This window comes from Glycine max, chromosome 8 (genome assembly GCF_000004515.6).
Source record: "Glycine max cultivar Williams 82 chromosome 8, Glycine_max_v4.0, whole genome shotgun sequence".
In the NCBI taxonomy this organism is placed as follows: Eukaryota; Viridiplantae; Streptophyta; class Magnoliopsida; order Fabales; family Fabaceae; genus Glycine; species Glycine max.
In genome coordinates this window covers 16291233-16319142 of record NC_038244.2, presented here as the reverse complement: position 1 = coordinate 16319142, position 27910 = coordinate 16291233, and the positions used below count along the sequence as shown (strand labels likewise).

The 27910-nt window shown below is 31.4% G+C and overlaps 3 protein-coding genes across 3 annotated transcripts; all 3 read right to left on the bottom strand.

The window, feature by feature from the left end:
• Positions 1-8861: 8861 nt before the first annotated feature.
• On the bottom strand, positions 8862-11316 carry LOC100305794 (uncharacterized). Its single transcript, NM_001249845.2, is given in 5 exon segments — positions 8862-8907; positions 9025-9089; positions 9352-9541; positions 10134-10420; positions 11159-11316. Coding segments are annotated over 5 exon segments (654 nt in total). The 5' UTR covers positions 11251-11316; the 3' UTR covers positions 8862-8887.
• A 3525-nt stretch (positions 11317-14841) lies between these two features.
• On the bottom strand, positions 14842-22018 carry LOC100783775 (hexokinase-1). The gene is made up of 9 exons (XM_003532990.5): positions 20781-22018; positions 19745-19895; positions 19418-19600; positions 18773-18847; positions 18446-18601; positions 18225-18323; positions 18012-18142; positions 16143-16224; positions 14842-15388 (listed from the first exon to the last, which is right to left on the bottom strand). The coding sequence occupies exons 1-9, from the start codon at positions 21041-21043 to the stop codon at positions 15050-15052; spliced, it is 1479 nt and encodes a 492-aa protein (XP_003533038.1). The 5' UTR covers positions 21044-22018; the 3' UTR covers positions 14842-15049.
• Positions 22019-22158: 140 nt separating this feature from the next.
• Positions 22159-27393, bottom strand: LOC100783237 (nuclear poly(A) polymerase 4). Its single transcript, XM_006585501.4, has 12 exons — positions 26830-27393; positions 26644-26721; positions 26095-26202; positions 25844-25906; positions 25591-25752; positions 25034-25147; positions 24872-24934; positions 24405-24734; positions 24124-24288; positions 23214-24026; positions 22762-22838; positions 22159-22674 (listed from the first exon to the last, which is right to left on the bottom strand). The coding sequence occupies exons 1-12, from the start codon at positions 26941-26943 to the stop codon at positions 22647-22649; spliced, it is 2115 nt and encodes a 704-aa protein (XP_006585564.1). The 5' UTR covers positions 26944-27393; the 3' UTR covers positions 22159-22646.
• Between the last annotated feature and the right edge of the window lie 517 nt (positions 27394-27910).

The following is a 27910-nucleotide window of genomic DNA, read 5'->3' as shown; positions in this document are numbered from 1 at the left end:
ACAAACATAAGCAAAAAAAATTACAATATATTAATGAAATTATTTAATACAATGTTGTTTGAATTTTTCTTAAAAAATGGAAAAATCAACCAAAAGTATTTGTCATTTTTTATTTTAGATTTGATTTTGTTATTATTAATGAATATTGTTGTATATTATTAAAATTAAAATTAAATTTAAGCATTATTATTTGATTTAGACATTTGTTTCTACTTTAATATCCAAGAACCTATAAAATGGTATTTTGTGATTATAAATTCCTGATATTATGTTTTTCAATATTATTTATCATTTCTTCTTATTACTACATTTTATTCATATCCGTTTAACCATAATTAAACTATTAAACTTTGAAATAATGTCTTAATCTAACAATTGTTTAAATTTTTTGTTGTATAATGACGTCAGTAAAATTTGAACCTATCATCTTAATACATCACTAGGTCAATTCTAACTAATATTATTTCAATTTTAAAAACAGTGTTATTAACCACTACAGTTTTTCTCTGTCCTCAAAATACCTCTAGAAAATTCAATAACCCTTCCAAGAAAAATTATAAGACTAAGAGAATTATATATGTCGTATTTTTATAACAAAATAATAAGCCAACATAAATTTATTTTAAAATTTTAAAGTGATTTTTTTAAAATATAAAAAATCTGAAAATAATTATGACTAAAAGAAAGAAGAAGAAGAAAATTATGAGTATTTATGAGTGCGGATCAATCCAACAAATCTAATGATTGAAATCAAATCAATTAAATTTGTTTAATTTTTTTCCTAGTTTGGCTTCAAACCAATTAGAACCAATGATTATTGGTTCAAATATTCGATTGAGAATTTTTAAATTTGAATCAAACTGAATGTATTATTAATTTTTTTATTTTTCAAATGCTAAAGTTATTTATATTTTTATGTCATTTTGTGTAGTTCATTTGTATTTTATGTCTATCACACACACTCACATAAACTTATTTTGACATTTTCATTTTTCTTTTTCACATAATCCTAAAAAGGATATCTCACACTCAAAGAGCCTCCTTAGGAAGGTTATTGATGTCGTCCAGCCTACTCGGACTTCCATCCATTTGACATTGGCAATATAATTTTAACCTCTAAACCTTCTCACGATGAATTTGGTTAATTTGGTATATATCACACGAGTATTTGTTAATTTGGGGATAAATTTCTTATGTTATGTTTTCTTTTCGAAACATATTTTATTGTTTCTTTTATCGTATATATGATGATTCGAATTGAACCAATTCGTTTAACATCAATTTGATTGAGTTAGGATTAGGTAAAAAAAATTAAAATCCAAATTAAACTAAATAAATTAAAATTCATCTATTTAAATTTTATTTTCTCTAATCTCAAATCAACTCGACGCATAAAAACCCTTAAAGAAAATGGAAGGAGGAAGAACGGTAAAAAAAAAAAAGACTAGTTTGAAGTCTCACTTTGCCTCTTGACCGAATGAGGCAATAAAACTAAGGACGTAAATTTCATTGTTGAAGTGCAGAGAAAGTAAAGAAAATACATTTAAATACTAGCTGTTGCCATTAAATAGGGAATGCCTAAAAAAGCACGCGACTCTCTAGTGGAAGATGAAATACTGATCGTCTCTACTTCTGTAACTAGACCCACCATCATAATCACCCCTTTCAATTGAAGTTAGTGATGTCATATTGTTAATTTTTTGCTATATACTTACAACATAATCTTTTTAAAAAATAATACTGTATTTTCTTTTACCAGAATTATTATAAGTGATAAAAAATTTCTTTAAAAATTTTAACGCATTATATTGTTTGAATTTAAATTTAACGATATCAATTAAACTAAAATAATCTCGCAATAGTTCTACTTAATTCAAATAAAATTATTTTTATATCTGTGATCTAAAAAAGTTCTCTTATATAAAAAAATAATGTTATCTAGCTAGTTACTTGCACCATATAATTGTTAGCATGTTCGAATTTACAAACTTAACTTCTAATAATCTCAATTATATAAAATTAATTTTAATTCAAAGTTATATTTTTTCAATTCCTACTCAAGTGTACTATTAACAATAAATTTGATTAAAATTATTACAAGTGAACTTATTCCTAAAAACAAATGTAACCATATTACAAAAATATATTTTTAAAAATTTTTATCCGATAAATGTTAATTGTTGGAGAATATTGTAACCTACAACTTTTTTTTTTCTTTTACAATTAAATCAACCTTTATAATCCCTAAAAAATACATTTGTGATTCTTTGAACTACAAGGACCTCACTATCTCTCAAGTGCGTGTGTGAGTAGACTTCAAGTCTCAGACAATGTACTTTTTTTTATATCTCAAATATGATTTTAGAAAGCTAATCTTAAATGCAATTCCTTTATTCTAAACTAGTTTCCCAAGATATAAATGATATGAGGTACCATTATAAGCGCTTTGAAAGGGAGGTTCAATGACAGTGACAAACGAACTAAAATGTAGTACTAAACAAGAAAGCCGAGTGATATATTTTTTTTTTTTTGAGATTTTCTTTTCTTAGATACTGTTTCGTCCAATTTAATCATTCATTTTGAATTTATTATAATTTATCCAGTATATTCTTGACTAATGTAAGAATAATAATAATTGAGTATAAACTAAAGTGATCGATGTTGGAGTAAGGTTGGCACAAAGATGACACAATAGAAATAAAAATGGGGGACTTGTGTGAGACCCGCACGTGGACTCAAGACAACTGTATTATCTATGGGACACACATATATCTCAGCCAGCATCTTAAATCTTAATTACGACAAAATATAATAAACAAAATTGATTTTGAAAACCTAAAAGATTAGACTTAAAACATATATAGGAGTTTGGGTACTTTATACGGAATATTAAATTCAAACTTAATTATTGTTATTATACAAAAAAAAAAATAGACACAAAAAATGACGATAATGTGGTAAATATTTCGTATTTTTAAGTTATAATAACTTTTTAAAAAATCAAATGCCCTAATTATAATTAGACAAATACAGTAGCGCGCTATACGTTTAAACTACCAATACTGGCGTAAAGGTTTAAAAAATAATAAATAAACTGTTCACATATTTCTGCTCCTTATAAAAAGAATGTTTGCAGGATTGCGAGATCAGAGAGTTGATATCATATTCATATTCATAACTAATAAAACACTTTCATTTTCAATATAAGTATCTTTATTTTGTACTTAAAACGATTTTGTTTAAATTCATTTTTTTGGCAGATTTTTAGTGTATAATTTATGAACTAATTAATATTTTATAGAATTATAAATATTTTATTAATGATACTTTACAATAAGCTAAATTAATATTGAAAACTGAAAATCAAAAGTAATATCACTTACGTTAAGAAGCAAAAAGAAAGTACTCTTTGATTTTGGAAGACGAAAACATGAAACAGTTTTAGTTTATATAATAACGATGAAATGCCATCTACATTAAAAGTATGAAAGTATACCCAATAGCAAAAATTGTTTCAAGATCATTTTCATTCACTTTTAGACATAACCATCGGGTATAATATGTAATAAAAATATGAAAAAGAGAGAGGGGGACAGTGCAATAGATGCAGCATATCATCATGAAAGGGAATGGTTTTCAAGTATTCATAAAATATGTTAACCGAGGATAAGAAACTTAGATGTATGATTGAATTAATACCTAATCAACCTAATCCGTGGAACATAATACGAAATCAATGTTTCGGCAAAATAAGTTGGGCCCATAGTTACGTCAGTTGCATGTGAAACCCTTCCAAAGCTTAAATCATTGTCCACAAGCTAAGGCAGAGCATGTGTATCGAAAGAACAATCATCATACACCAACTCATTATCTACGCTTCATCGTAATAACTAATAAATAAATTGAGCAAAAACTATTGAATTTTCGTTATGTGCACAATAACATGCTTCAATCAAGGTTTGCAATTCCACTATTTAATACAGTTTCTCTCACCCATAATTCTTTTCTTGGTTATTATAAGGTCCCCCACAACACTTGGATCTTGTCTGCGAATGCCCCTCACCATTGCGTGAAAACTTTGTCCTGTATATTTAGCATTCCTTACAGCAGAAAGGATATTTGGTTTTGCTTTGTTTTAATGGCGAAATTAATGGTGTAGCTATAATAGATATTTTGTGACAACAATGTACAGGAGTTGAATAGTTAACCGTAGCTTCTAACAAGCTCGATTATTTACATAACGAAATCAATACCGGCTTATAATAATAAAATTTCTTTTTCTTTTGAATATATATATATATATATATATATATATATATATATATATATATATATATATATATATTAAATTCAGTTAGTTTATAGTGTGTATTTGTTTTAACATTGCACACATATTGAACATGACTCATAATGAATAGACTTTTATTGAGAACCTCCCAACTAAAAACCAAACATAACTTTTATAGTGTGTATTCTTTTGTCTGAGAAGAGACTGATAATACGTTTTACAAAAAGGGAAGTGGGAGAAAATAAAAAGAAAAGAAATATATAAACGGTAGCACATTACTATAACTCTATAAGAAATTGAATACGTACGCTCATACAGTAATGAATACCATGCGACTTACTCCCTCGGGTCAGAAGTATATATTAAAAAAATATTTTTTTCTCAAATATAATAAAATTTCAACTAATTTTATTTTATTTGATCTATTATCTTTAAAATATTTTTTATTTAATTAAAGTGTTAGTTTTAATATCTCTTTCTTATTATTAACATCAAATTTCAATAAAAATAAATAAATTAAAAAATATTTTTTAATTGAAATTGATATAATTAAAGATGATTAAATAATTTTTTTTAGTTAATGTGTTATTTCTTTTCTTGTATAATAATTTGAGACGAAGGGAGTAATCAATTGGATTGACTCATGCACTGATGCCTTACACTTTACACCAGTGAATATAATTGGACAATTAAAACTCAATTCTAATGCCAAAAAAACTGTGTATCAAGTAGGGGTTGGTTGGTTCATAAATAATAGGGTAAATAATTACTTTTTTTTTAATGTGTAATTTATTGATAAATGTATTGTTGAGAAATGAAAATATAAAATTTAGTTTATAAAAGTGTAAAAAGTGCGACAAATATATTCAGTCGTTAACTTTTGTCTCTTACCATTAATAAAATAGCATACGTGGCACAGATGGATAAATTTGTCACTAAAATTATTGTCAACATGACCATGCTTACTAGATTGAATAAAAATATCAATGTCAGTAACTTTTTGTTGGAAGAAAATATCAGTAATTTGTTTTGAACCTAAATGTCAATATATTGTCATTATTGAAGGAAAATGTTAACAATTTTTTATTGGACCTAAATATGAATATGTTTTTATTTAACTAATTTGTTAGACCCAGAATTTTGTTTTATTTAATGATAAAATATAATTTTAAGATAAATTTTCATCATTTTTTTAACGTTATAAACATAACAATACAATAATCATTTAAAAAAATATATTGACAAACATAATTTAAAACAAATATAATAACAGTGATAATATTGATTATCAACTATAATTTGTTTTTCATAATAGAAATTATCTAAAATAAACATTGTATCAGTTTACCAAAATAAACATTGTAATAGTGTATCAATTATTGCAAATTTTTTCAAATTATAATAATTAATCACAATCTACCATAAATATATCTTATATTTCACTTCTTCGAATCTTGACTATTTTATTAATAGTAACGAATGAAAGTTAATGTCCGAATATATTTGTTATATTTTTTATACTTTTGAAAACTAAATTTTATATTTTCATCTTTCAGAGACACATTTGTGAGCGAAGTGAGAAGATAGAAACTCAAGAAAATATTATATAACAAATATATCCTAAATTTTATATTTTCATCTTTCAGGGACACATTTGTGAGTGAAGTGAGAAGATGGAAACTCAAGAAAATATTATATAACAAATATGTCCCTCCAATTAGAGATGATCACGTTAATAATCATTTCAGTAACAAATTTATCCTTTTTGTGTCACGTAAGTTATTTTATCAACAGTAACGAACGAAAGTTAACGATCAGATATATTTGTTGTACTTTTTATACTTTTGGGGACTAAATTTTGTATTTTCATCTTTTAGAAATACATTTATTAACAAATTATATATTCATGGACAAAAGTGATTATTTACCCTAAATGATAATTAAGGGTACATTAATTTCACAGGCTAGGTATTAAATTGTAACTAATGAGCTAAGCTGATTTATGATTGAGACATTTTTTTTAATCATTATGAAACTGTGGGCTTCATTTTTTTCCATAGAATTTAGGGATTGACATTGACGTAATTAAGCAATACGAGTAAAATGGGTATGCGGATAGCGATAAAGTTGCGGCCCAATGCATTGGCAATATCAATTTGACAAAACTTGTGTTAGAAAAGTTTCAAATTAAAGTAGTACTATGATTTAGTCATTTAGCAAAAAAAAAAAAAAAACCTTACACAGAATGTATGTGTATGCTTTGAATGGTATGAATCATACAAATCTTAATTTTTTAATATACAAATGGCATTAACTTAAAAATAATTAAGTTCAATTTTTTTATTAAAATGTAATTTGATTAAATTAAGTTTAATTTGTTTCTTTTTTTATTGGTATGAATTCAACATAGTATTAGAGAATTTATAATATTCACACACTTGTTTAATTAATTAAACTAGATTTTCTTAGTTCATTTTGTTTCCCTATTTATAAAAATTTAATAGTAACTTTAATTTTAAAATTTAATATTAATTGAATAATTATTTAGTATTTATATAAACCAAAAATTAGATCGTTAACTATAGGAGAAATGAGTGTTCAAAAAATATTTTCACCCAATAAAAATAGTAGTATTTTATGGTAATTGATTAATGTGTCACATAAAGACTTCTATGAAATTAAATAAATTTTACTCTAAGAAAAATACTACATCTCGTTAATTAACTTATACATGTATTTATTATAAAGAGAAAAAAAATTAAAATCAATAAAATTTCTTGTAATTTTTAGTTTTTACGTAACAACCATAAAAGCAGATAAAAAGGAACTAAGAGAGTAAATTAAAGAACATGTCATTGATCATCAAACGTGTAACTCAACTCCATACATATGGCTTAGAAAAAACAACTTAACATTCACATTTTTCCTATATTTGTCGTGAGATATTTTCATTGCGTGATCTGCTGGAAACGAAATCTAGTAGTCCCGAAGCTATGAATAGCTAGCTAGTTGTCATTAGATGGTGATTGAACAGTTTAAATCTCAAATATGTGTTTTACGATTAATTTGTTAAGAACTTAAGATATAATTAATATAAGTGATTCAATCTTCATTTGACTGAGTGCATGCATGAATACGTTATATCCGTGGCAGCAAGGAAACTAATCCAGGTCAGTGATGTCCAATTAACCTGCAACAGCCCTATAATCTAGTATCTATATATATACCTTACCCTAACCTCAATATAATAGAAGTCATTTCATTTCATATTCAATATCTATATCGATCAACTAAATGTAGTACGTCGGTTAAAAGGGGGAAAATAAAAAAGTCAAACGTGTGTTTGTTGCCTCTTTTTCAAACTAAACAAATACAGGACCATGGTCCATCACCGCCACAAATGTATGCACATGTGGTAGTATGCTTAGTTCTTGGTCCAAACTACTTCAACTGTTGAACATTAAGCATGTCCGTTCCATCGACCTTAAAATAAATGTCACAAAGGGACCATATGGTCGTGGGTTTGTGCTTTACCATTAGATTGGTTGATGTTTCAAAGCTCCAAAGGACAAGATTTAGGTATGCTTAAAGGCGCTTAGGTTTTAAAGAGAAAAGAAAGAGGGAGAAATTTTACAATGTTGATAAATGATTTCTAACTAGACAACTTTGTAATATGATAAATTAATACAAATGTCATTTTTATTTTTCCATTTTTTTATAAATATTATATACTAATTCTTTTCAATTAAAATTTTGGGCTGCAATCTCCAAATTCATGTGTATGGACCAACATTTACAGACAAGGAGAAGGAGATGAATGAAAGGGAATTAGTGAGTTTGCTTCAACATTTACAAACTTAATATTTGTTGTGTTAACTTTGCAGAACTAGTTTAAATTAGTAAATTAAATTTAAAGAGAAATTACTCATTTCGAATCGTTGATCTCAGAAGTAAGTTTGTTGTAAAACTTAATATAAGATTTCTCCAAAAAAAACTTTATTATTTTAGCTTCTAGTTAAACGTGCTTTTGAGAGCAAAATCAACTTTTCGCATGTTTGGACATGCATTTGAAATGAATGGATGCACGTGTTTCAAATTTTAGTAATATAATATGTAGTTTATGCGTCTTTTTCTCTATTTGGCACGAAAATTGTAAGATATGTGAGTTTAAAACGTGAAGGAATACACACATGCTTTAGATATTGAACAACCAAATATTATTATTATTATTACCTAAAATCATATTCTATACCTCCAAACTTGATTTTGGAGTCTCACACCATTTTTCCAAACATGGCGTCGATCAGAACGCACGCCAACATAAGTTAATGGCAAAATCATGAGTGCACACATCCGTAAAGTTTTCCTTACCCTATTTTTAAAATGCAGAAACAATTCAAAACTTCACTAAAGAAAACAAGATACATTCATTCATACAAACATTACTTATAGACTGAACATTTCATTGCCTAATCTTCAATGTTCAAAGGAACCAAAATGTCAAATAAAAACACTCTTAGTCATCAATTTTTAGCATGGAAGAAGACCTCAAGCTGCTGCTTCATCCTTCATTTCTCATTGTCAAGTCAAGTGGTGTAACTAGTCTTGCTTACTACCAACTGAAAAGTGAGAACAAAGAAAGTTTCTTCAATCATTGATCACAGCCAAAACAAAACATGGGGAGGGGGATATTAATGAACCAGTTGCTCTCAATTAAGTTAAAGATTCCAACTCACGTGTAAAAGCAGGAAGATCAGAACTCTTCAACACCCTCAGCCTCTTCACCGTCGATACAAACATGCTGCCAAGCAAACACATTAAAAAAGAATCGCATAAAAGCAGCCATTGATGCCAATCACAGTTTTCTAGTAAAAACTAAATCATATATAAAATGAAAATTAAACAATAGCATAGGGAAAAACCAATTGCAAGATTTATTTATTGTTTACATACAGAAACATACTCCACTGCATGGCAATATTGTATCAAACTATAGTCATGGAATATAATATTGAATAGAATAAGATAAAAATGCATCAGATCCACATTGATAAGATGCTTACTGCCACGGCACATCTCCAACAAGCATCCTGTCTCCTTCATTATCCTCATAAACAAGAGTATATTCCCCACTTCCAACCAATAAACCCTTATTGGATTTCTCTTCCTGTTCCTTGTTTTGAATTCCACCAGCACAGGAATCTCTTTGACCAGAACAGCATTGGGAAGAGCCAATATGAGATAACTTCATCTCTGCAAAAAATTTCATTCTCACAAAAACATTAATATATATATATATAAAGCTAATCGGTATAAATAAAAGATAACAAGGAAAGTTTACTGTAAAACTTTGTTAGGTGATTTATTTTTACTATAAGCTAATGCCTATTCAATTGCCGCAATCATGATTGTGATTTAGGCTTGGTTTAGATTAGCATCTAGCTGTAGAGATCTTTTTGATTGACATAGGAATTTGATTCCTTATAACTTTATAGGTGTTCATAAAAAAGTTAAATCAGAAAGCTTGTGACAAAGTTGAGATGGTAACAAGAAGTTTATCCAAATTAGCTCTTTTCCTAAAAGGTTAAATTGTCATAACTAACACAAGCACTCTTTTCCTAAAAGGTTAAATCTTTTGAGTGACTCGAAACATACTACCTTAAATTGTCATAACGTAAAATGCTTACTAGTCAATCAAAAGATTTAGCTAACAAAAAGATAATAAGTAACTTTCATCCCCAATGAAACAAATCTCCATATTATGTCAACAACAAATGAATAAACAAATGTGATTAAATTGACCACAAGTACACGATTCATAGGACTAAAATGACAAGAATATTACCTGCAAGGAGGCCCCTAAAGAGCTCATCAACAGCAGAGGAAAGTTTTTCATAGCTGTCATAAGCATTGATGTCCACTTTTCTCCCAATGGGGACACCATCCATATTGATCTTCACAAACAAGCCTTTACCAGATTTGTCAGTAGGTTTTTGGCTAGCAACCTTGTATGGAACAACATTTTGATGTTGCTGGTGGGACCCAGAAGGCAACTTAGAAGTGCTTCCACTTGCAATGTTCTTCCTGAAGGAACGAATTGGAGGCCAACCCACTGCTGGACCTGAAGAAGTTCTGTTTTTGGTGGGTCCATGTACAAAAAAGTTAGGCATGAATATGAACAGTAAAAATAACAAGCACTACCCCTAAGAAGACAAAAGCATATCAGTATCATCACAACTCACAAGCGTATAATTGAGAAATCAATAATTCAATTTCTCATATTTACCACTACTCATTTTTCTATTCAAAACCACCAAGCAAGCCAAAATACCCTTTAATTTAACCATTAGGGACCAAAGAAGATAGTGGAAGAAGAGTGGATGAAGGGAAGATAAAGAGGCAGGGTGAGATATTCACATGCCATGCCATGCCAATGTCATGTTTCAAGATTAGATAAGAAAGCCACATAAATAAATGACATGCTATGGTTAAGCAAGTATACAGAAACCATGTTGCGATTATTAACAACGAAATGAAAAGCTTCATAAACAATTCTTCACTGAAAAGTGGTCTATAACATTATAATCTAAAATACTATTAGAAACACAGCTTTGCATGGACTACAACAATATGAAAGGTGATCTGGGAATGAATATATTCTTAAAAAAATTGAATAAATATATAGATACAAGCAAGATTTTAAAAAACGGTCCGTGACCGTGGTATTTGCTGCAACTTTAAGGTTTTTTGACCCACTGTGACCACAATTGCGGTCACATTTGCCTGCAAGTTCCGGTAATATTAAGGATCGCAACAAAACCATAACCACAATTTAAAGCCTTGAATAAAAAAAGAGAAAAGCAGGAATACCTTTTGGACACCGCTGGATTTGCACAAGAGGGTGAGAATACCTTCTTCTCTACACAAGAGAATTGTGACACATCCTTTCCCATCACTATCATGTTTTGTGGACTTGATTGGAGCTGAAGAAATGATGAAGCTTTAGCTTTAGCCTGGTGTTGGTGATGATAGGATGTGGAAGGCCATGCAGAGGGCAACGTAGTCCCACCTGGACCTTGCTTGTCAGAAGTAAAAAAATTTTGAGTTGAGAAGCAACCAAGAGTGAATTGTGATTCATTTCTTTCTCTGTTGCTTTTTCTGATGCTTTCATTGAGAGACTCTTCACCAGGTGGACCAAGCCTAAGCTCCAGCTTTCTCTCCTCTGATGACTTGTGGCTTCTTTGCCACATCTTGCAAGCAAATTGCAATTGTGCTCCTTCCTTAGCCTTTTTTTTATAAACAAGCTTCAGGTTCTGGATTGAAACAAAACAAGTGGTCGAACCTTTTGATATCTGAAAGAAGAAGCACCTGCCACAAGAATCTATGATAACAATGCCACGTACTAAGAGACCAAATCCAAGACAAATATCATCACAGCACAACAGACACCCCACCAAGAGAAAAGAGAATACATTCAAAGGCAAAGCAAAAGGTAGAGAGGGAACTATATATGTGATGGTATGGAATTGTTGACTAACTTTGCCTTTTATTTTAAAGAAAAAGGATTATGCACTCAAATAATGTAAAAAAAAAATAAAAAATCATCCAATTATAATTTATTATATATAAAAAATTTGTTAACTTTTAAAATGATTATTTTAAAATAATTTAAACAATAATTTATGATTGAATGATAATCTAAAACTATTTTACATCACATAAACATTAAATTTTTTATTATATATATTTTATTCACACGCTTGGTGGGTTATCTTTCTTTCCTCTTTTTAAGGAGAAGGGGATGGTCATTTTCAAAAGTGGCACTGATTGATCAAACAAACTAGTGAGATTCCCTTTTGCCTAACATTTACCAAAACAAGAGTGGAATTAGAGCATGGAGCACGCAACATGAAGCAACAAAAAGTTAGGTTGTTTAGCATAGGAAGCAAAGCAATGCAAGCCTTGCTGCAGCTAGCGCTGACCCCTCATAAATATATTCCTCATGCCTTTGACACAGTAAGCTAAGAAATGACTTTGCCCTGATGGCACTCTACTCCAAACATGCCCCTCAAAACTTTTTGCATCTTTGGGTGGAGTCAAAGTTCAAAGTTAGAATAAAAAGAGGGGCACTAGCACACTCAAGTTCCTTTCTTTGTTGACACAAACGCAGCAAAAAAAAAAAAATCACTTTTGTCAATGATGTTAATTAGTATCTCAAAAGCTGTTTATAAGTGCCGGTTAAGTTGGTTAGATAATACTTCAAATTAGACATGAACACGTATTAAGGGATTAATCAAAACTAAATTAAGTTAGTCACACTTTTTTATTATGTCAAGAAATTGAATATTGATGAATGAGACTACCATAAGTGGCTTTTCTCTGAATTTCTTAATTTTTTTTCTAAAAACTTTTACAAGTGAGAGTGATCTGCATGATCCATATTCCGCAATAAACACGCAGATCCCATGATTTTTGTCCGATCTGTAACTATGTCATGTTCTGCACTTTCCTTATTTTCTGTTTCTCCACATATCTTCATACAATATACTATGAGCGTGAGAGTACTAAATAAGGGTGTGCGAGCTTTAATTGAATAGGCTAGATTTATTTTCTAAATATAAAATATGAGATATAACTTACTATTTATTATTTAATATAGGTATTATTTTAGCCATGACATAATTTTTTAAAATATCATTTAGCTTGAAAATATATTTAAAGAAATATTTGACAATGAAGTTCTAAAATAAGTCTGAGTCAAAATATTTAAATAAGCTAGGGATTCAAGCCTTTAAAAGTCAAAATAAAATAAACTAATGGGTCTAGATTTTTAAAATACGTGAATAAAAAAATGTTTAATGAAATTACATTATTTATAACAACAGAAACGATAATCTATGAATCAGACTTAAACAGTTGTTTCAGAAGTTAGTTTTCATCCCTAGTGTTTTCTATACTATACGTAAATTTGACCCATGAAAAATGTTAATTTTTTTCCTTTATACATTTACTATAAAAAAAAGTGTTAGCTGACTTAGCTCTGAAATCTGATCATAAACAGCTCAAAGAAAGATAACTTTTGCAGTTCTTTTCATGTAAAAAAATATTAATTATATGAAGAAGAAAAAATTAACGCGTTAATGAAAATAAAAGGAAAAATGAACATAGGTATAATTTAGGGAAAATTCATTTTAACTATTATTCTATGAATTAAATAATAACACTATTTAGGTTAATTTATGTTATTGACTAATTATTAAAAATTCTATCAACTAAAACGGAAAAGTTGTTTCTAAATTAAAGTGAAGTCATAACTTTTTTTGATAGGGGGAGGAAAAAGGGATACATTCACAATTAAAGTTAACCTATTAATTTACTAATATGGTAATATTGTTAAAGCATGTGCAAAGACATAAAGTTATTTATTATATGTAAGACTAATGCGGGCCTCTAAATTTTTGGAAATTTTAAAATAGTAAATATGTCCTCATAGTTTCAAAATATCTGTTTTGGTTGGATATTTTTAAATTTTAAGACCTGACAAAACACAAGATAAGATACTATTGAAAATAATTTTGAAATTGCAAGGATTCATTTGATTTTTTTATACTACAAGAACTTATTCACTTTCTAACTTGTTTTAAACATTAATTAAATTTTTAGTCCTTAAATTTTATTTAATTTTTAGTCCTGAATAAAAATTTTAACTTTATTATTTTTATTTATTTAATAAAATTTCAAAGATTAAGAATTTTTTTTTAGTTTAGCAATCTTGACCAATTAAATTTTTATTTAATCATATAAGGAAAGGGGTTGAAAAACCTTAACTAATCAATGTTTTTATTGAGAGACTAAAAATTAAATTTCAAAAAACTTAAGGAACTAAAAATTTAGTTAACCCAACTTTTTAACCTAAATTAAAATAAGAAAATACTAAAACAAATGTTCTCATCATCTTGATTGAGGTATTAAAAGTGATTTGTTTTATGAAAAATATTATCAATGTATTCCTATCCTGATTTTCAATGCATTGCATTGTGATTGTTGATATTTATTGATTTTTTAACTAATATCCTTAATACTTGTTTATATGATGCATGTAGATTAAAGCCGACAAGTCAAATAAAAAAAGAGGAATAGACAAGCTAATGAGATGCCTAATTGTAAATGGCTAGTGAAGATAGAACTTGGCCATCGACTTACCACAAAAGGCGAGAGTCACATGGTTGATTCCTAGTCCCACTTTTGCATGTTTGATCCATAAACTCCTTTAGGCTGTGTTGGTTTGTAGAGATAAAAAGAGTGGAAAAAAAAATGAACGGTAAAATAATGTGGGATACAAATTTTTACACTTTAATTTAAAATTTTATCTTAATTTATTTTATTTTCATTTCTTTTCACTCTATCAAATGGATTCTTAGTAATATCATGAACTAGTAATCCAATAATTTTGGCATATATGGTATCCCCCTATCCTAACACTAAAGTATTGGACCAGTTTTGATGTGAAGTGTGATATTGTATGATGTTAAGGCTAACACGACAAGAGAAAATTGCAGAATTCTCCTGAAAGAATTAAATACATGAACTTAAAGAAATGGTGTAGAGTAAGTTAATGTTGCAAAGATTGGCTTAAATTAAAGTAAAGGCTGTGTACAAATTCAACCCTCCCAACTCCCAAGACTACTGGTGCCATAAATGGACAATGACCTCCACAAAAAAATAATAGTAATACAAACCCCAATATCATGATCATTATTGCTAAGCATCAAGGTACTGGGAGTGAGAGGCTGCAAGAAGGGCAGCACCAACTCCTGAACCGTCATTGAAATGCTCAATGATGATACTTTCTGAGATATCTTCACCAACCAACTCTTTAAGGGTATTCTCTAAGCACTTGCTATACTCAGTGTAATGCTCATACAATCCACCATCCATGGCTATCACATTCTTCTGACCCTCAACTTCACTCTTGGTGTCTTTTCCCAACTTCTTCAGGATACCTAAGATTCCAGCAGCAGAAAGACGAGCACCACGGGTGGCAATGATATTGCAGATCTCTACAACCACCTTCCTCACTTCCAGGGAGGTATCAGATATCTAATATCAGAAAAGAGAGAACAAAGTTAAGTTGACAAAAGTTTCAGTCACATTGTAAAGTTGGAAGTTTCTACTTGAATCACAAGTTTAAATAGAACTAAAATATTGAAAATATGGACTCTAATTATCTATCAAGCACCAATACTTTAATTTCCTTCTCGTAATACGTACTCTTGCAATGCTTCCCCAACACGTATTTGTGAAGTATTTAGACCTTTAATGGTATGAAAATCTAATATAAGTACATATGAGACATAGCAGCATGTGTTACATATATATAGAAACATAGTGGCATTGTCCCTTTATGAACCAAAAAATAGAAATTTTCCCCCTTATGGATAATCTCGAAAAAAGAATGAGATTGATACTATTCGTGTTATTAATGACAATAATTTATAACTTTTATTTTATTTTTACTAGTGTCTAAGAAATAAGAAGAATGTTATTATTTTAGATTTGCAGAAATGTAATTATATTATGTTTTATGATTGTTTATACATATATAGATATCACGTATCATATTCTATATATATTTTTAATAATATATAACCGTATTGAATACATATAGTATCAAATAGTATCTAATACATGTATCATATGTATCATATTTGTGCATCATAATTGATAACTAATTATAAATAGAGAACCTTAATATCACCATCGATTAAAATAATGTTCTAAAGTTCAATGTACACATGCTGTAAAAGCCTTGTTGGAAAATCTTAATCCAAACAGAATAGAGAGTTCTATATACCTCCAAAATGTTCTTCAGTTTGCTTCCTACCACATTGAGATCAGTAGATGAATCATGATGCATTGCACACATGTCAGGTGTACTGCACATCCAATGCTGATGGTCATGATACAAAAATTTTAAACAATACCAGTAAATTATAAGAAACACAACAATCTTGGAAAGAAGGAGAAAACATTTTTATTTTCATTTTTAAATTATAAAAATGTCACCTTGTATTTTCTTTATTTCCTGTTTTTAAAAGTTTGGGCAGGAAATGGTGTAAGCAATTATAAAAAGTTATTTTCGCAAAAGAGAAAGTGAAAATGAAAAATGTTTTCTCAAATCAAACTACTCCTGAGTATCACTGATGGACCAATCAGTGAAAGCTCCAAGTTTTCACCATCTTCTATCTTGTCTCATGGCTAGTTAACTTAAAGGACAAGCACACTGAGAATCTCATAGAGATTGAACCAAAACCTCTGAAGTAGATTAACATAAACTGGGCATACTGAAGATTCATCAACACTACTCCACAAGCGAGTGGCTGAGGAGCGACGAACAAAACTCTCCCTTAATTTTCCATTATGATGGCTATGGCAACCTGTTATGAACATTCGTGTAGGATCAAGTCACAGACCGGCCTAGACACAAAAACTTGTTCTTGTGAGACCTATAGTGAAACCAAGAAGCAAACTTGTCCTTAACAAGAGCTCCCCCTAGAGTAACATAATTTTTTGAAATAGTTTCTTCCTAAGGGGACCTAATTGATAGGATCATAACTAACAATTATCCTTATAAAAATCAATACTATAACTTACAAAGATTCTGTTACACCGGAATCTTATCAAGACAAAAAAAAACTCAAAATTTAAGCGAGACAAAAAAATCTTAACCAGTCAAAGATTATGTTGTTTCCCCTGATGATTTTTTTTTCTGTATCGACAGATGTTAGCAGTTGGTATGTTTGGTATGTTATTTTAGTGAGGGGATTCAAACCCATGACCTCCTAATAACTTCAACTCTTATGGCCTTCCGCCCAACCACCAAACCACCTTATGACTCCTTGTTTTCCCCTGATGATATTGTTTCCCCAATATGCATCCCCATGACAACCTTATTATTAGTTGTATGAATCTTTGTGATTTTCTCCTCTCTAGCCACTTTACTTTCTTTGAGAATGGACAATAGCCAAAAGGATACTTCTATACCTACTAGTGAGGTCATACTAATTTTTTGCTTCGATGGATAAATGTCTGTGTTACGGTCCAATTCTTATTGACAGGCCCAAAAGAATTGTTATTAGTCTATGTAATTAAATATAGGAAATAATAATTGGAAAAATACCTAGAATGAGTTTGTTAGGAATCTGTTTTAGCTTGTGGTTAGTGTGTGTGCATAGCAGCTAGGTATGCAATATGCTGCTATATTATGTACACAACCATTGTACTGCTGGAAGATTAGAAAATGAATTCAGTTTAGCTTCCTATTTATTCCTTCTGTGGAGTTCTCCCTTACTCGAAAAGGGTTTGTATCAGTTTACCCCATAGACAGCTATTTCATACAGAATAAATAATGAGGCATAAATTTCTTCTCCTCCGTGTTTGTCTTTTTGCTTGTTTTTCTTTTTCATGTTTTTGGAACCATAGAATCTTTTCTATACAGGAGCATAAAGGAGATGCAATCCATGTACAACATAATGAAGTTATAATATACACATAATACTCAACTTCATAGTTATCAAACAAATGATGAAATAAGTTTTTGTTCAAATTCAACTGCTGACATAAACAGCAGTTTTAGGGAGAGGGGGGAGACAACAGAAAGAGAAGTAATGAATAAACAAAAATCACATTGACAGAGTGGCTAGTCAAATATCTAGCATTATACCTTAATATGAACGGAATTTTAAGTTTCGGGGGAACATTGTCAGCAAAAAAGAAAGCTTCTTCAGCTATTTTGCATAGTACTCGACGAACAATTTCTCCCAAGTACAAGCCAGAAGTCATCTTCTCAAAAATCTGAAGTATGATTGAAAAACAATTATATAGCCTCATTATTAAGGCAGAAAGATGGAGCTAAGAAGTAACACAAAAAACTCACCTGATCACCAGGGCTGAAACTCTCAGCATCTAATGCACAGTCATACTCAGTTAATGGAAGGTGTGATGACCGGAAGTTTCCCCACTCCATGTTGATAGCCTAGAGTCATCTCATATATCAAAGAAGCTTCAGTATTTAATCTATCATTCATATCAAATAATATGTAACCATTCTTAAGACTAAACACACAACCAAAGGAAAATAAGACAAGAACTTCTCACCATATCTCCAGAATCTGGCAAAGGACCGTGCCATTTTGGTATTGCTTGAACACGTTCCACATAGGCTGCATTTGTACCAGTACCTAAAATAATCGCAGCAATAACATTGCTGTTTGTATATCGACCTCCTGCTAATGTCCCAACTGTGTCATTGACCTAGTATATATAATAAATATAAGTACACAGTGCTCACAATAAAAGATAATACCCTGAAAAGGCATAAAAAAACTTCGTACCCTGAAAAGGCATGATCTATAAAAAAAACTAAGATTTGAAAGTCTTGTGATCTAATTGATGTTATGCAAAAGAGTGCAAAACTTCAATTACCAGAGCATTTACACGCATATCAAGACCTTGTCTCCGAATGGCTTTAGTTAATTCTGCCACAACATCTTGACCAACCTATTTAAACAACAACAAAGTTAAGTATAAATGCAAAGGTGAAAGAATAGTAATTTCGGTAGAATCTAAAACCTTCATTCTCCTAAACCATTAGTTTCAACAATATTAACAAGTAAATAAATAAGAACTTCAAGCTATGAATGACGTTCTGCACTAAATATAAACTACTTCCACATTAATGAGTTCAGGGAACATTGTCTACAAAAATTAAAAGAGATAAAGAACATCTTACTAACAAATTACGATAGATATTTAAAATCAACAAGATGAGAGATTAAGGACTTGTTTAAATAAACTTCTCTAGAAGTGTTTCCGGGAAAGTTTATCCAAACATGCTTAAATGTTAGAATCTGTGGAACATATCCTCATTATGTTGTGTAATGCATTAACATTAGACAATACTTGATATATAATATTAATTTGTGAGGCAACTGTAAATTCAAATTTAGGGTTTTGTAATTGGAGACATAATAAATTATATCTCTGAAATTATATTATCCACAGCAAAGGAGATATTCAATCTGAAAAAAATGTAAAAAGCATCAAAGAAATCAGGGAAAAGGGACTAACTGTGCCGTCTATGTTGAAGCCTTTTGTCCACTTGACAAGGTTCCCAGAAGCAAGTGACGTTTGCATGACAGGAAAGGAAAAGGTAAAACCTAGCTCTCTCTGCCTACCAGGAGACACTTGGAAATCTTGATTTTCTTGGGCAACAAATTTTGCAAGTTCTGCTGCAATATAGTCAAAGAGTTCCTGAATCACAACTTTTTTAGATTGGTCTTGTTTCTCATATGATTTATACAAAGATCAACACGTGTTAGGAAAAAAGAGTAACCAAAAACAGCAGGTAGGCTGAAGGATTTTCAAACTGGTAAGAAAAAAAAAAAAGAAGCTTACATCTGATGTTCCAACCATCAAATTAGGAGGAATTGAAACCTCAGTGAATTCTTGACTAATAATACCACCATACTTGCCTCCCAATTGCACACGTAACACGCGAAAATTAGTCCCTCCAAGGTCCAATGCATAATATAGTCCTTCCTCATTCCTGAAAAGGGAAGGGATGCATAAGAACCACCGAATAGTATAATATTTATTCAAGGCCCCCTAAAATTTCAAAATGTTCCTAAACGAATAAAAAAAACAAACAAGCACATTCACCACAGAAAAGTTTAGCAGTTGATGTATGAAATGTCACTAACTTGGTTCTCTTTCACGAGTACTACATGAATATGATTTTTGTGGGATATTACTGCATCTGAAATATGACTATGAAAAACCAATTACTCCTTAATCACCATAAACATTGTTACTTTGCAATTCCACATCATTTTTCAATAGTGTTACACCAAAAAAGTGAAACAGCACAAATACTACAAATTAAAGGTCGGATCCAGCATGCTCTTAACTTTCTTCCTTTTGGTTAAATCCAGGTTATCCTCCCGCCAAGAGACAAAGACTAATATCTTGAATACTGAGATCCATTCAAGAAACTAACCTTGTCCATCGGATTTTTTTTTTGATAATCCATACCTCGACCTAACTTTTTAATTACATGTTTAAGAGACAAAGTTGTCTACTTATTTGTCAATCATGTCACACCATGATGGCATGTTCTTAGCTTTCTAGCAACCTATATTAGTAACACAAAGGTCTATATCATTAAGGATACCACTGACCGATATGCAACATGCAAGCCACAACTTCCTTTTATAGACATTGCATTTCAATAATCAAAAAGCAGGAATAATATATAATCCTCATAGTAACAAATCTAAGATCTCAACAACATTCAAATTTTTCTAAAAGAAGAAATGTAATATGGAAATGGATTTAGATAATTAGATTGATCTATTAAGGAGAAAGACATTCAATAATAAGATCTTAAATTAAAGGTAGATTGGATCAAGAAAAGAATGCAATGCACTAATACCCTGTTGGGAGCTTATCAACGTAAGTGATGAGCATCTTGAGCTTGCTACCACCTTCTGAAGCAAGACCAGCATGCATCTCCACGTTCATGGCATCCGCAACCAGCTTCAGCTTCCACGTTGGCGTTGCACACTTCTCCTCCAACTCCTTCAATATTTCTATCGCCTTTGCCCACCGTCGACATTTCCTCGCGTACCTATGCACCACCACCGCCACCACCGTGCACGCTCCGATCACTGTAGCACACACCACCACCTTCCTCATTCTTTTGCTTTCACGGACTGAACGCACAACCAACGGTTTCTGTTTTTATCATGCTCGCATCGTGTATATATATAAATAGAAAGCGCAAATAAATAAATAAATATAGTATTATTGACCACTGCGACTAATTAGGAAAGCGAATAACGAATTTAGTTAAAGTGATTGTAATAAATTGAATGAACGTGCATTGCAATTGTTGTGTGTAATGCAAATTGCAATGATTAGCTGACATTTTTTTTTTCTTAGCTGAAATAATTTTGCTCGTACGAGGGTGACAACGATAGCGAACAAACTCCAAATTTGGAACAGCAACGTGACAAAGAACAAAGCCAGTAATTATAACGTCGCTGTTTCTAGTTTGGAGTTTTTTTTTTTTTATCTAGTCAATCAATTTCTTAATCTCTTACACGTGAACTACTGGTAAATATAAAATATGATCATGCTATTATATAGCTGAATTACTGACTTTCTTCCTACGCAAAATAGCAACATACACAATTTTGCTGGGTGTTCATTTCTTTTAGTGACCAAGTACGAACCACTCAAAATTTTAACTCAACATAACGATAATATGTTTGATGACATCTTAAATCTTAAATTAAATAAAATTGTAAGGCAAACGTAATCTCAAATCCCAAAGGATAAGAGGTATTATTATGTTACTCTTTGGTAAAACAAAATGTAAAATCATATTGTTAATTCTAACAACCGCAATCTGAATAATGTTTAAGAATATTTTTAACCAAAAACTAAATTAAAGTTAATTTTAAAAAGTTGAAGGCGGTTCGAGTCATAAAAATTATTAACAAGACACTGATTTCCACAATTCACAATGTATAAATATATTTGTTGTGAATTTTTTCCCTCACATAACTCATCCTACATTTCACTCGCTTCTCTCCCGTTACCAAGTCCAATATTAGTAGGCGGAAAGTAAAAGTTAGAGGCGGAAAAAATTTGTTGCTAGACAATATTTATACATATCGACGTCAGCAGGATTTAAGCACCGGGTTATTATATTTGTAGAATATGGAATATATTGCTAATTCGTTTCTTGTTAACTAAATTGATGGATGCTAAGCAGAGGCGAGAATCAAAGAAATGTACAACAGATAGAAGGTTGAGATCGCAGTTTATCATATCACCACTGTCAAGTTTATAACCTCTCAGAGGCAGTACAACAATATCAGTATTAATAATGTTGCTGCTAACTAAGCCCCCTCTGCTGCTATAAAACACTACCCAAACCCTCCACCACCCTCCCGGGATCTCCCTAGCCCTAAAATAAAGCAAAACAGCAAAGTACAGCAAGAGCCTTTCAAATATGCCACTAAGTTTAGGAAGAATCCTAAACAGAGATTCTAGTAAAGTTAGTTGAGTCAAATGCACAAAAAAATGCAAACTGTACAAAGGCTGACAAATCTCAGCTCCAACTCTTCAGCCTGATGCAGATCAGTTCCAATTTGCATGCTTGAACGATCAAGCAAGCCTGAAAAAAATAGAGAAATGAAAGCCAGCCATTTAAATTAGTACTTACCCAAATTGCTGGCTCTCTTCTTTCTCCACTTGAACAATTGCCACTTCCAGACATTGCCACTGATATCTAAACTGTCGATGGTAGACTCAATCTCCTGTGATATATCAAAAAGCACAAGAGACAGCATAAAGCCAACAGATAGACCAGCTCTAAAAACAATAATTAATAAACAAGAACATGCCTTATCACCGGCTCTTGCACAGCTTCTGAGAGAACCTTTTCTGCAGAATCAAGAACCATCCCTAGCATTGCATTCGGCTTCAAAATAAAGCCCCAGAAAAAAAAAAAGGTAAATTGGTCAGTACACTGTTGTACAAAATAAGCCAACAAAAAAAATTGAAACAATAACAGTAGATGCGCAAATTTCTTGAAATGTGTACGAGCAGCCTTTATTAAGCTATCTAATGCGTAAGCAATACAATCATTGCATTTTGGCTTTAAGGTATTCCAGGGAAGACCTTGCACATCAGTGCACTTGGCTCTACACAATCTATACAGTTGCGGTAAAAAGAGGACACAAAAAGATGATCAAATGGCTAAGAATACTACACTATAATAGGTGAAAAATATATCATGTCAGTTAAAAAAAAGGAACAGATAGCAAAAAATCAGGAAGAAATTGAAAACCAAAACCTGCAACTGCTGCTGTAGCTCATGCTGAAACACTTCATTTCCACTGGCCACTATATTTTTCACCAGTGTGACAGAATCATTCCCATAAGTAGTATCCTCAAACCTTCCATTGTTCATCATTTCAACACCCCTGGAGTTCTCAACACAACCAGCCACTGACACAGATACAATATCTTCAGAAGAACCAACAGATGTAATCACACTAGAATTTGAAGCAGCTTCAGGAGACTCTGTTCTATCCAAATCATCTTGCCCACTGTTTGACAAATGATTGCACTCCACACTTCTCAACTCTTGACTATCAGATACAGCTTCAACAGACAAACCACCAGTACCAAGGCTGTTGCGTCTTGCCAATCTATCCCCAGGAGGACAAGCATATTGCCTTTTAACTATAGCATCCTCCCTCACATCCACACCATCATTGTTCTTCCTCTTACGGATTCTCTCCACATGTTCAGTCACAGAAACCTCATTATTATGAAATGATTTACAATTCTCAAATTGTGATGTTGGCCTTGATGGCCGAGATCGTTTATAACCATCAGGAAACACATAGCATGGAATTTGCCTTCTACGAACATGAGAAACATAAATCTCCATCCCTGGTTTCCAGAACATGTACATATTAACAGAATGCCGAAATTCTTCAACTGTCCCTCGTATATCAAATTGCTGGCCTTCTTGAACAACTTCTCCCTCTTTCCTATGCAAACCCATAAAGAAAGCACAATGGGCACACTGCCTTGAAGTATCGACAAACTCATGATGATAGGGATGACATTGCAACTTCCCAAAAGTATCACGTTCAATCTGCAAACAGGATACAAATTCATAGTAATTTCTATAAATTCTCATGTAACATTTTTTAAGTTGTCGTGATTTCACCAAGATAAATAAATAAACATACCATCAAAGTCAGCTGGCGAAGGCGTGATTCCACCCAACCTTTCCAGCTGCGCAAGTCATCGGCATCAGCAGCAACTACATCAACTTGCAAGTAGTTTTTATAGCTTTCAAAGAAACTATACTTTTCAAACAGAGCCTTCCAACAATCTTTACTCAATTCTATTTCCTGTGATTTTTAGACAAAGGAATAATTACCAATTATTTAAATAAATAAGTATTATTATTTAAAATCAATAAGTATTAATATCCAAAATGATTCAACAAGAAAAGAGTAATGATTACCCCACAGATTTTATTGCCATATTGGAACTGCTCCATCATCACACGAAGTGTGCTCATAGAAACATTATAACTAGAATTCATACAGGGATAGGCAGGGGTAATGATTGGCATATGATGGGATCTGTCACGAGGATTTTTACCAGGATGCCAAACAGGAAACCCAAGATCATTCTCCTCTATTGGACATAACATGACAGGAGTTGGCCACCGCCACTGTGTATATACCCTGAAGAATCTAGAAACAAGCATACTTGGAACTGCTTTTGGATAAAACTGGCACACTCGAGCTACAAGAAGTGCCAAGTTAACACCACCAAGAAAACCTGTCACCTGAAAATAAATATTAACAAAACATAGCACAAATATTTATAAACAAGCCAATAACCATATTAGTGGATACTGGAAGCAAACAAATGAACTAGCATGATTAGAAAGGAAGATGAAAAAAAAAATAGAATATCACTCACATTAGAATAAATGCCTCGCCTTTTGGCCCAAAATTTCAAGCAACGAAGTGTTGTGCGAAAGTGCTATAAGCCATACAAAAGAAAGTGTAGAAGTATTAGGTGAACAGTAAATATTATGAAATGGAAGGGTTAAAGCAATAAGAAGAAACATCCTAAAAATACCTCAACATTAGGAACAAGCTTTAGAATTTGATCTGCAACCCTACAGCCATTCAAACTTCGCACGGTAGGCTCATCAACATTGTGTAGAACAGAGACATCAGATATATCCAAGTCCTGTTCACAAATTCAAAAAGAAAAAGGTTCCAAAATATGACACAAAAACTACAAAACTTGCAAGATACAGATCACTGAGACTAGAATAAAAAAATATTTAATTTTTTAACTTCATTGACATCATAATAACATCAAGCACAACTCAATCTGAATATAATAAACTTAGTAAGACATTGAGTCTGGAATAAAAAAATATTTAATTCTTTAACTTCTTTGATATCATTATAGCATCAAGCACAACTCAATCTGAGTATAATAAACTTAGTAAGACATTTAGGCAGTAAAGATTCATCAAAAACAAATTGAGCAATTAAAAGCCCATTTTAAAATTTTCATTGATAATAATATACAAAAACACAAATTAGATAAATGTAAGCTTGCCCCTTTCATTTAGAAGATTTTTTTATTAAGGAATAAGAAGAAAAGAAAATGATTTCTCTTACTTCAGGTACAATCAATCGAGAAATACTGGCATAGAGGAGATCAATTGATATTCCATCAAACTTGAATTTCATAACTGGGACATGAGCATCCGGAATTGGTTGCAGTTCTGTGACTTCCTCGATGTTAGCTAAGATATCATGCAATGTGTAGAAAAAATCCTCCTGGTGATGAAAACATGAAAAATCAGATATAAAAAGTAAATTGTGATGATAAAGCACACAATAAAATAAAATATCCGCACTCCCAATATACCTCCCGGTTTACATAGGACGGCCCAATGCATAAAGTGTCTAAATCAGCCCCAGGACCATGAACCTGCATCATAAAATTTAAAAAAACAAACAATGAATATGGACAACAATGTTTAATAACAAAAATCCAATAGAATCCCTTGGAAACTGGTAAGATTATGAATTCTCAAACGGAGTAAAAAGATCATTAATTGTGTTGTTTGCTTCACCAGCAATAAACCAAGACGTAAGCAAGGCGGGTAAGATACTCACACCAAGCCGATAAGAACCAAAAGTCAAAATGACAGCATTTGCATCTTCCACCATTTGATCAGTGTATCCCCTAAGGCGGGTAAGTTGCTTCACCCAATTTTTCACTATCTGAATTAAAGAAAACAAATTAAAAGCAAAATGATTACCCTCCTAATGAAGTAACAAAATAGCTTCTCAATAGATGACAAATGAAAGTACACTCATAAACTGATTGGAGACAAGACCCCATCGTCACAACCACAACTACAATTCAAACTACAATTAATATTGCCAGCAAGATAAAGTAACAAAAAAATAGAACTATTGACAAATGATAAATAATAAGAAGCGTGTATATTAACCACTCAATTAGACTAATCCCCTCGTAAGAGAAATAAACACCCTGATCAATTCAAACACATAGTTCCATATTTCACCCCTACAACTCCTAGGTTGGCATCATCACACAAGTTCTTGTCATCAAACAATCAAATACAACAACTCAGCATCGCAAACAATCATTACAACGAAGAATCATCAAAACAAAACTCTCTCTATCTCTCCCTTTACCTCTCCAAGTCGGTGAAGAACCTCTTCCCTTTTGGCAGCTTCCTCCTTGCTCTCGTAAAGCCCCGAAACAGCGAGAAACTTGCACACAAAGCAAAGAATTTTCCAGACAAATAAATAAACAAACCTTAAAAAAACAAAAAAAAAAGGCGTATTATATCATAATATAAACAAAACAATGAAACACACCTTCTCTAACTCACGAGTCCTCTGCAAATCAGTAACCGTTGGGCCAGCCATTGATATGGGCTTCGTGACACCGAATTGCTTCGACGATGCTCCCACCCCTTCCGAGCCCCCCATGATCTCAACGCACAAATATCCGAAAAAGAAAGATATTTTTAAAAAAATCTAAAAAGAACAGCCTCAAACAAACCGACACCAAGAAAACAAATTTTAAGGAGAAAGGAAAAGAAAAAAGGAACGGATCGAGAATTCAGACACGGCCCACAATGGAAAACAGAATTGAACGACAGATCGGAACCCTAGAACGAAGAAAAGAGAAGCGGTGCGAGTAATTGCGGAAATTAAAAGGCCCTAGATCTCAAAATCGAAGAAAAAACCAAAAGGAAGAAAAATAAAGGGAGATCTGAAAGAGGAGGATGAAGGGAAGGGAAGGGATTTGAGAGAGAGAGAGAGAAGCTTCGAAGAAAGAGAGGTTTGGAAAAAAGGGGCGGCGAATTCAGCACTCAGGAGAGAGAGAGAGAGAGAGAGCGCGCTGAAGGGAATGGTGGGGTTAGTCCCTTCTTGATTTTTTATCAGATATTTATAGCATCACACAATTTAAGGATTTTTTCCTTCGTTTCGATTCAAATTATTCTCTCATAATTATTAGTACTGCTTCAAAATATTTTAAATTCACGTGTTCAATATTGTTTTCGATTCTCTCCGTCCATAATATTGTTTTAATGACGTTATCAAATATCAATTAATAATTTCAAATCATTCTGTTTTTAATTTTCAAAATAGTTAGATAAAAATCCCGCGTTGAATATTATACGTAATATTTTACTCTTAAAGATTCCGGCCGACGTTATCAATAAATTAGTTAATATAAAATCATACAACTAAATATAAATTTTAAGATATTTATTACGATTGTGAATAATGTTACTCCTACCTTATCGCTAGGCTCATTTGATTATCAAGATAACATAAATCTTATCATGTTGTAATCAGTTTTTTTTACAATGTAATCAATTATTTGGTGCATTAATAAAATATGATATGTTTTTTAAAAAAATGATTTGTTTATCCTACTATCTATCTT